The following is a 10,488-nucleotide window of genomic DNA, read 5'->3' on the forward strand; positions in this document are numbered from 1 at the left end:
GGGTAGGGAAAGTGAAAGTCGGAAAATTAGTATATAAGGCATTACCATTGTTAAATTAGTTAGTTTTATTCTCACCTGAGGATGACCACTTTGTGGTCGAAACGCGTTGTGCTATTAAAATAAAAGTTTGGTGTGACGGGCTAATCGTGTTTTTGTTCATCGTTTCCATACCAAGAAGATCCAAGAAGAAGAAGAATACTGATTTATATGTAAGATCAACTTTAAATTTTGAATTGAATATGAGTTATAAATGAGAGGCGAGCGGCTGTCCCAACGACTACTTCTACAAAACATTTGCAAGTCCGACAGGATTTGCCGATGAAAACTCGTTAGCAACACAACCATACAAACAAATAAATATGAGATTTAACATGCGTTAATACAATATGCAACTATGTTGAAGATCGAAGAAAAACAATTTTTGTTAAAATATTCTTAAGTTTTCCACGTTTTTCGTAAAGGATACAAAAAAATTGCATATTCAACTCGTAAGAAAAGTGGTTAGCTATCTCGAGATAACTTTCGTAAATCAATCTGTTTTCACTCGATAGTAAACCACCTTTATTCATTACAAGTTAAAAAATCTACTATTTATTATAGGTTGTTTCAAACGAGACTACTTTTGCGAAGCTTGATCAAAACTAGAGCATATGAGGCGGAGATTCGTAAGACCTGAAATAAATATTAACGTAAAAATACAAGTCAAGATGCACTTACCGTAACAATAAGTTTGTAATCTACACAAATCCCAGCCAAAACAATATTTTCATTTTTAATACAATTCATTATAAACATTAAGAGAATTTTGATGTTATTAATATTCCAAAAATACCAAGGTGCTCCAACCAAAGTAAGGAAAATATCGTTCGTCTAAAATAATGAAATTATTGAAAAATAACTAATAACGCATGCACAAAAAAGTTAATCTTGTTACATACCACATCTATCAGTTGTTGACCAATCCAACATAACAAAATGCTGATACACAAAGTACATGCAACTAACATTAATATTCGTATTTTTAAAATGTTGCTCATAGTGTCCGTAAACTACAATTTATTTTTTTTTTAATTTTTAATATTTGTAATAAACTTACATTTATGATGAACGCAAAACAACTAATAAGAAGAAAAACCCCAAGTAGCAGAAAAAACGGCATAGCTATTAGTGTAAGATTCAAAATCATTTTCACCAATCTATAAATAATTTATTTCAAATTATTGCTTTTATTAAAATGAGAAATTTAATACTTTTTTAAGGCAATGTGGTGTGTAATACAAAGACGTAATGATTTTCCAATTTTTTCTTGATATCTAATATCATGTAAATTTTTACCATGTTTCAAAAAATCCACTTGATATGTTTCAAACAAATATTCTTCAAGTAGGAAGAATTGTAACTGTACTTCTAAAATTCCATAAACAAAAATAAAGCAAATTTTAAAATAACAATAAGATAAAAATGGAATTCCTATGAAATAACAATAGTAAGGAATAAACGACCAATCGCCAAAATATTCTTCAAAAACTTGAATACAAATGACATAATCTCTCTGATTTCCAAAATATGGATAGTTGACAATAACAGAACATAAAAGAAGAAGCAGAATGCATGATATACAAATGTTTATGATCTGACATTTTCTCTCGAGCTTGATTTGAGCCTCCCTTTTTATAATACCAAGTGGCCAACAAATTTTATCAAGAAATGTTAAGTTTTCGAAAATTCTTTTTTCGAAAACCACAACAAAAACTGTTCCAACAATAATCTCAAAAAAAGTAGTCATTACACTGAAGACAATACTTCGATTTTACTTACAAATACGATATATATTGTTACTGGACTATATCTAATTAAGAGGTTTATGGTAAATTTTTTATACATGTAGTATATCTGTAAACAGTGAGCCAGTGAGTACGTTATAATAAGCAAAACATTAAAAATTTTTGTAATTTTGTAATTGATGACATTAATCATAAATATCTTTCTCAAGATGATAAAAGGATCTGAAATTAAATGAATTTATAATTTAGTTTGATCTAGATCTAGTTGTTACCATTAAATTCGGCCATCATGATGTGTATTAAAACCTCTTCACTGTACTGTAATTCTAAATATTTTGTAAGTAAAAATATCGGAAACTCATTAAAGAACATCAAAGTAAAATATTCAAGATTATGTTAAACTCATTAAATCATTAATATCTGACATAATTACTGAATAATATACAATCTCAAATGATCCATAAATTGTTGTAATGCCAAATAGGTAAAGGTCAAGAAATGGCAGAAGGATATCGATAGGCGGAGCCAATGTGTACTTAGTGTAGTGGGGAAACTTGAGCAGTGGCGTAACACACAACCATTCTGTGGTAAAAAAAGAATTGTAGAGTTGCATTTTTTCCGTATATTCATTGACTGAGATATTAAATATAAAAATTCTTACGATGCCCCACTTTTATTTTAGGTAACGAATAAATTCGTTTATTAAAAATATAAACATATTAAGAAACACTTTCTTATTATAATTAATTTTTCAAATTTAACATTCAGAAGAAGCCCCTGTTAATAACGATATCAAACATTTTGCATACAAAAAAATTTTTACTTCCGGAAATAAAAATCATAAACTATCTACTTTAAAAACAGCTTTTTATTTTAATGTACAATTTAAATGTACAATTTACTAATGCAAAAAAACTATAGTAAGAACTAAATTGAATAATTAATGCATTTTAGTATTTGACAGAGGTCAAGAGTCATAGTAAATGTATAAACATTTTGCGTTAACAAATCCCGTATAAATATAAGCCGTATTAGTACAAATTACTATGGATGAAATTTTTTCAACTTACTTTCAAAGCAAATCACTACTCTTCCCGAATCTGCCTTTTTTAAACTTATAAAAGAAACTTTGTTAAAGTCTCCATTATATTATAACATAGACGAAGTATCACAAATTTTATGTATGTAACTTGTTTGTAATATTTTTTATGTGTTGTCTGTTGACTTACGCATTACATGTGACTATGTATTATTTACATTTTTAATGTAATCCCGTTTTATTGAGTAAGGGTGTTTGTTGGAATGTAAACTTTAAAGTAAATAATAATAATTATTATTATTAACAGGCTACGACCCTTTTTTTCATTCAATGAATAAAAAAAATAAACGCTGTGGCATTTTTTTTACGTTTCCTGTGCGAAATGTATCTACAAAAATTAATGAAAAATTTAACACTTCATTTGACGGACGTGAAAAAAAATTTTTTTGTTAGGTACCTACATATTATGGATTTTTCGTTCTGATAAAAATGTCCTTGAATGGTACGTAAGTTTTGCAATTTATAAAAAACAATTGCTTTCAAGATGTTATTTATTAACAAAGTAACAAAGTTAAAATATTTTCAACTCCCCTATATTTATACATAGATTCGTCCGCGACCAGCTGTTCTCGTCTCTGCACATCTCTTCCAGCGATATCCTTCTACGATTTCCCAAACTTTACTTGACCGTCCTTGACCGCGATTGTGACGGCAAAATTACTACTTATACTAGGAATCATGGCTAGAGATTTCCAAAAGCCTGGGGAGTAATCTATAAAAATCATTGGAAAAGACATTAGGTTACAAAATGGTGGTGATACAAAGCATGTGGTATTACCATCCCAAAGAGGGTGTCAACTCACCAATAAGCTTCGCACCGAATATGAAAACAGATACAAATAATGTTTGTAAAACATTTTAAGGTAATAAAAAAATGTATTAAAAGAACAAAACAATATACTTAGAAAATAATAGTTATCTGAATTAAAGGGAGATAAGTTTATCTTTTTCTTTATACAGATGGAGGTTACATACTATATACCACCAAGAAAGAAAAGAACACTTTATTCCAGTGTAATACTTAAAATTGTTCCTACGACCCAGCAGACTTGTTTTGTCTTGTCTTGTAACCTCAGCGTATAATATCCGAACAATATTTTAATTATCTATCTTAACTCTGTTTAAACGATTCTGATGATGTTGAATAGGGAACGAAAATAGTCGATTGAAGCATTTTATTTTATTTATCCTGTCCCCGTAATTGGATTAATCTACATCATAATTATTTCCAGGGAGTAATCACTTTTTAATAATTTCAGGTTCCAATATTGCGTTTAGAATAAGTCTATTCCAGCACGCAAATGAGGTCATTTGAGTGCTTTAATAAGTCGTTGGCGTTAATTTAATTTTAGTGACGGACATTCTTCACTATTCATTTCCAAATGTGAAAATAAGAATTATTTTTATTTTTCACACCCGCCTAAAATTATTCCACGTAAATGTTGCTAACCGTCGCAAAATTCTCTAATTTTTTGTTTTTTAATTTTCGTCTTTTAATTTATAAAATGATATAAAGCGGCAAAACAGAAAAAAATAGTATAAAGCACTTGTTGCAGAAGGTTCTTCAAGCACTCATTTGTTCCTCAACTCGCCGCTACACGGCTCGTTTCGCAATTTCAAATTTCTTCTGCAACTTGTACTTTAATATACTATTCTACATCTATTAAAGGAATAAATTGAATCCAAATTTTATAAATTTGACACTTGTCTGTCACGTGAGTTGATTATCAGCAGGGGAAAAAAGAAGGGAGGTTTAACATATCATTGGTTCAGTACAATAGTGATTTTTGAATTTGTTTCACTACAGGGTTACTCACGAGAGGGTTATTTCTGATTTTTTTTTGCTGCAACCCATTATACATATTGCAACAATCTGTTGATTTTAAATTATGAAATTAATTATAACTGAATCCACGATATCTGTTATTAGCCTTGTCTCTTTGACATTAAGACAAAAAAATCATCTCTTAAACGATGCGACATGTTTTGTTATCGTTTACCAACCGACTAGGCGCATGTTTAGAAGCCGATGGTAGACACTTCAAACACCTTTTACATTAACTTAACTTGTTAATTTATTTATTGAATTTTGATTAAATATAGGTTGTCTGTCAATCTGACATTTCTGGCAAATCTATCCAACTTACTTTGATTTCTAATTTCAAAGAAATAACATATTTAATTTAGCAGTTAGCGATATTGGTATTGTTGGTTGCGGCAAAAAAATCAGAAATAACTCTCAAATAATTTAACGAAACCTATGAAAATGGTCATGAATGGGAAGGAGATATTAAATCAACTGATCTTTATAATATTTGGCTTGCTATAAAGAGTGACTCTGACAGTAGGTATAGTCTATGAGGAAGATGAAGAAGTAGATTTGGAGGAAAATGAAGATTTAATCGTAGAAAACGGGAAGTTTGTAATCGTAAAATATAAAGAAAATTATTATCCTGGTGAGTAACACCTGTAACACTGGATTTATGTGGTAATCACCTGAGTAACGTCTGTTTATTTTTTCTCATTTTATTAATCTTGTATTCTTTTATTTTCAGGAGTTGTCTTGAAAAGTGATCCACTTGGAGCTGAAATCTCAAGCATGACAAATGCAGGTTTGGGTTCATGGAAATGGCCGATTAAAGCTGATATTTTATATTATTTCAAAGAGGACATAGTATGCTGTATTAAGGAACCAAAACTTAAAAATAGTAGGGGCCATTATAATGGCAAAGTATTAATAAAACAATCGTTATTCACTGTGTCCATACTAATTGCCGATAACGGAGGAAGTGCGTCTCGGCCAATGTTGCCCATTAAAAATTAAAAAAAAGGAAAAGTGGACTCGCGTTTGTCGACAAGGGTGCAAAGTGTAGTGTCGCCGGTAGAAAACTTTATAAACATTTTTTTGAACAATCTTCCATCTCAGAACTTCGTCCGGAAGAAGGAATATCGCTGAACGAAACCGAACGTGAGCGTGTCAACAAGTTGTTGAACAAGAATGCTGATGTTTTCATTTCGAAACGAGAAGCTACTCCATTTGCAGAACACGCTATTAACCTCAGCGACGATATTCCGATTGCTGTCCCACTTTACAGGTTGTCACCACGAAAAAGAGCCGCACTCAAAGTCGAAATAGACCCCCTACTCGATGAAGGTATCATTGAAGAGAGCGAATCGCCATATGCTGCGCTCGTTGTGATGATCCCCAAAAAGGACGGTAATATACGGCTTTGCGTCAATTATCGCAAGCTAAATGCCAAAACAATCCCGGATCGCTATCCATTTCCTAGAATTAATGATCTTCTTCACTCTGCAAAACAAGCAGCTTATATGTCCACTTTGGACCTTCAGTCCGGTTATCACCAAGTGACAATTCGAGAGTGTGACCGCGACAAGACTGGTTTCATAACACCATTCGGACTTGAGGAAGTTACGGTATTCGCGTATTTAAATGACTTATGCTAATAAGTCCCAGTTTTGAGGAACATTTGCGGGACCTTCAGACTGTTTTTCAAAGACTCTGTACGTTTAAATTGACTGCGAAACGGTCAAAGTGTACTTTTTATCGAGCCTGTGGACGTGACGAGATGGACAGACCGTGGGTATATTCTCTCCGGTGGTTTGCTGTACCACTATTCTCCCGAGAGTGATGCAGAAGATGCCCAATTAGTTGTTCCTCGATCCATGGTGCCTCAAATCTTAGCCGAATGTCACGATTCACCCCTGGATGGACATAATGGTCGCGAAAAGACCGTACGTAGAATCGCCATCCGCTATTTTTGGACGACGCTTAGAAAGGATGTTACAAAGCATGTCGCACAATGTAAATTGTGCCAGAAGTATAAACCTAACAATCTCAAACCGGCCGGCCTCTTACAGACGCCAGTTATGTCGCAGCGCTTTGAAACTCTCGCTATGGATTTAATCGGCCCTTTACCTTCGAATAGTTTTGGCGAGCGATGGGTGTTTGCAATTGAAGACACGGCCACCCGATGGATAGAACTTTTCCCCCTTGCACAAGCTACGGCAGAAGCTTGCGCTAAATGTTTGATAGACAAAGTGATACTAAGATATGGTACCCCCCGACGAGTCATTAGCCATAATGGCGTCCAATTCGTTGCCGAAGTGATGCAGCAAGTAGCTTAATGCATGGGTATCAAGCAAAACCTTATTCCGTTGTACCACCCTTCAGCGAACCCAGAAGAACGACGCAACCGAGACGTTAAAGTTCAGCTCTCTATAATTTTGGGAGCTGAACATACCAACTGGAGAGAGGCCTTGCCCGCTGTTCGTTTTGAACTAAATTCCACTGTAAACAACGCCACTGGGTACAGCCCAGCCTACCTAACTTTCGGTAGGGAGCTACGAACGCCACATGAAGCTACGCGCGATTTTCGGGCAGTCGTGTCGAACGAGAATATAATACCCGAGATTACCCCGTATTTGAGGCAAATTGCTTCGACCTTGAAGTCCAAGAAAACGCACAGGATCGAAATAAGAAGCGATACGACAATATTCGTCGTATACCCGACGCATATAGTCCTGGCGATAAGGTTCTAGTCGACGTACATGCCTTAAGTAAGTGACCAAACAATTTACAAGCAAATAGCAAATAGTCGAGACGGCCCATATATTGTTCCGAAGCGAGTCTCCCCTACCTCGTACCAAGTGGGAAGTCTGAATGAGCCCGATTTTCCTTTGGGGGTTTATTCGTCAGACGCTCTCCGCCCTTTTATGGAGCCCGAGGATATCGACGCACCAAGCCCAGCGCCTATCTGTTCCATAAGGAAACGAGGACGACCTAGGAAGAACACGGAGACCACCGACGCCAATCTTGGATCGCTTCCTGAGCCCTCCAGCGATCCAAAAGGGGAGGACGTAACGGCAAAGCCCGCCGCCATAGCGGAAATGCCCAGCGCTCCAACCACCGAACTAACCTTTTTGCGACACAGTCGTCGTAAGGTCGAGAGTAGACGAACAAATTGTGTATGCTGCTCTAATAAATTCATAGGAAGAATTAATTCACCGTATTGAAAATGCAGCCGCAGAAATAAGAAATACGCAAAATATTTTTGAATAGGTGCGTAGTAATATGGAAAGACGAGCACAAGCTTGTGTTGCAAATGAAGGGGGGCACTTCGAGCATTTCCCTTAAATCTCTCGACCAATAAAATGTTTTTTCTACTCCCACATCTAAAACACGGATTATCGTATATGTTTCCATGACGCTAAGTGACCTTTTATACACATCTTAACAAGCCGTGACTTTTATGCGTTTGGTCACGTTGCTAATAGCAACTGTCATATTAGTCACGGGCTGAAGTTAGCTTTCTGTAATTCTAATAATTTTTCGAGTGTAAATCTGGCTACATGAAACGAAAATGTTGGAGGAAACGCGTTGTAACGCGAGTAGCAAATTTTTGGTCGACTGTAATATAAATTTTGCCCTTAAGAAAAATATTACTTATTGCTAACTTCACCGAGGTGCTTTCTGTCAGTTGTCATTTAGACGGGGCTGTGCCTTTGGTTCAAGATGTGAGGCATGGCACAGTCAAGGAAGAACTTCCTTCGAAACGTCGCGTCGAATTTAATAGTTTTATTTATCCTGTGTCCTATAACACTTTTTTTTCACGGAATCAAGCATCAACATTTAAAGGACGGTTATAACAAAATGGAGAGTTATAACATTAATTATATGCAATTAATAATTGTTTTCTCTTAAGGAGACTAGTGGAAGTGATCAAAGACAGGCACCTTGTGTTAGAGCAGAGAGTCACTCGGTGAAAAAGGTAGCGTCTGTCCCACAAGGAGGTGCCGCGTGAGGGAGGTACAAAAGGATTAGGAGTTTGGCCGGATCTCGTTGACCCAATTTCTACGCCGTAGCTCTTAAGGTACTACGGCTGTCAGGAGATTTTCAAAATCGTTAAGAAAATCATAAACTGTGTGGGAGACGTCAAATGTTACTAAATTAAGAAAATAAAGAGATAAAGGGTACATCCAGGATGCAAACGTCATCAGCGAGATAAAATAGGGCCAAGATAAGGTGAGAATCACATTGATTATAAAATTTTAAGTATTAAGTAAACAGACACACATATCAAATTCATCAGAAAAAGGGCACGTCTAACTCACACGTGCAGGAGGGCAAGAAATTTGGTAAATCAGTTCAATTTTAATCATGGTGTTGTGCTGTTCGATTGTCGAAGTGCGTAAAAAAGTGTGTATCATTAATGTAGTAAGAATTTTATAGGAGATATTTATTTCAAAACCCAGACAAATGATAACCTGGCCGGACAAGCTATATTGAGCCAAAAAAGCGTCTCAATAAAGAACATAAAAAAATTCTTCCTAGAGATAGTGTTGAGTTGACAGTCCGGAAGGTAAACAGTTTGTGTTGGAAAATCTGTTCAATAATTTAGCACTTTTTGCGCTTAAAATGAATGCAATGGCACAATGTTGTAGATCACGTCATTGGAGGAGCATACCGCTGGTGTCACTATTATTTTAGGACGTTGAAAAAAATCACCACTTACTTTGCCACCAAAGTCAAAACTACTGCGTCGAAGGGGACTAGCTTACCAAAACCGATGTCTCGAAAACAGTTTCTAGTAACGTTGGCCTTTACAATGACAATAATCAAAGTACAAGAGCAAACACTTGATTTATTTGGTGGGGCCGTGTTTCAGCCACAATCAATTTATGTCGGAATGTGTCATGTTGGTATAGAAAGAAATTTAAAAATTTACATCACCAACAGATCACAACAAAGCTGTACAACATTCTGACAGAGTTGATAATAAAAATGCCAATGCTCCTGCGACGCCGATATTTATACCATCAAGTACCAGCTTCAGACCCCCACGATTTCTTCCACCTACAAAATTGCGGATGAAAAAAACATTAGGACATGTTGTAATAAAATAATTTGTAGTACTAAAATTTTTATTGTAATATTTTATTTATCATTATCTATATGTATTTTCATTATTGTACACATTATTGCCACAAATAAATTATTATTATTATTTGACCCGGCAAAAGAAGTAGAAACCATTTGGCAGACGGTTATGTAAGACATAATTCCCTGAGAAATAATTTCCACAACCTTCATGTATTTAGAAATTTTTGTTTGATAAGTCTTCTGGATATTGTGAGTGTTTGGAACTGCAATATCAATTAAAAATGCATGTTTTTCAGTTTTAGAAATAAGAATAATATCTGGCCTATTAGCTGTTATATTCAAASTAGTTAAAACTGTTSTGTCCCAATAGAGTTTGTAATTATTATTTTCTAGAAACGAATCTGGTTCATATTTATAATAAGGTGATTTATTTTGAATTAGGCCAGAATTAAAAGGTAACTGAGAATGAATTATCTTGGCCACATTGTCATGCCTAACTTTAGAATCTGGTGCAGTCAACACTTGACAGGAAGAGATGAGATGTTGAATTGTTTCTGATTGTGTTCCACACAGTCTACAAAGATCATCATTATTACTTTTGATTATGTATTTTGTATAATTTTTCGTACTGATCACTTCGTCTTGGATTGCAAAAATGAAACCTTCAGTTTCTGCAAAAATGTTTGTTTTTGTTAACCATAAGT

General features: G+C 34.7%; 1 protein-coding gene across 1 annotated transcript; it reads right to left on the reverse strand.

The window, feature by feature from the left end:
- Positions 1-606: 606 nt before the first annotated feature.
- On the reverse strand, positions 607-1,213 carry LOC123015443. Its single transcript, XM_044415171.1, has 4 exons — positions 1,097-1,213; positions 939-1,049; positions 718-870; positions 607-672 (listed from the first exon to the last, which is right to left on the reverse strand). The coding sequence occupies exons 1-4, from the start codon at positions 1,184-1,186 to the stop codon at positions 607-609; spliced, it is 420 nt and encodes a 139-aa protein (XP_044271106.1). The 5' UTR covers positions 1,187-1,213.
- Between the last annotated feature and the right edge of the window lie 9,275 nt (positions 1,214-10,488).

The sequence above is a fragment of the Tribolium madens genome, unplaced genomic scaffold, assembly GCF_015345945.1.
Source record: "Tribolium madens isolate multiple individuals breed KSU strain unplaced genomic scaffold, Tmad_KSU_1.1 Scaffold_19;HRSCAF=116;Tcas5.2_LG9, whole genome shotgun sequence".
Taxonomy (NCBI): domain Eukaryota; kingdom Metazoa; phylum Arthropoda; class Insecta; order Coleoptera; family Tenebrionidae; genus Tribolium; species Tribolium madens.

Coding starts and splice junctions, on each gene's coding strand:
- LOC123015443 (XM_044415171.1), bottom strand. CDS start 1,186: ATGATTTTGAATCTTACACTAATAGCTATGCCGTTTTTTCTGCTACTT. Junction 1,050..1,096: donor GTTTTGCGTTCATCATAAAT/GTAAGTTTATTA, acceptor AATAAATTGTAG/TTTACGGACACTATGAGCAA. Junction 871..938: donor GTCAACAACTGATAGATGTG/GTATGTAACAAG, acceptor TCATTATTTTAG/ACGAACGATATTTTCCTTAC.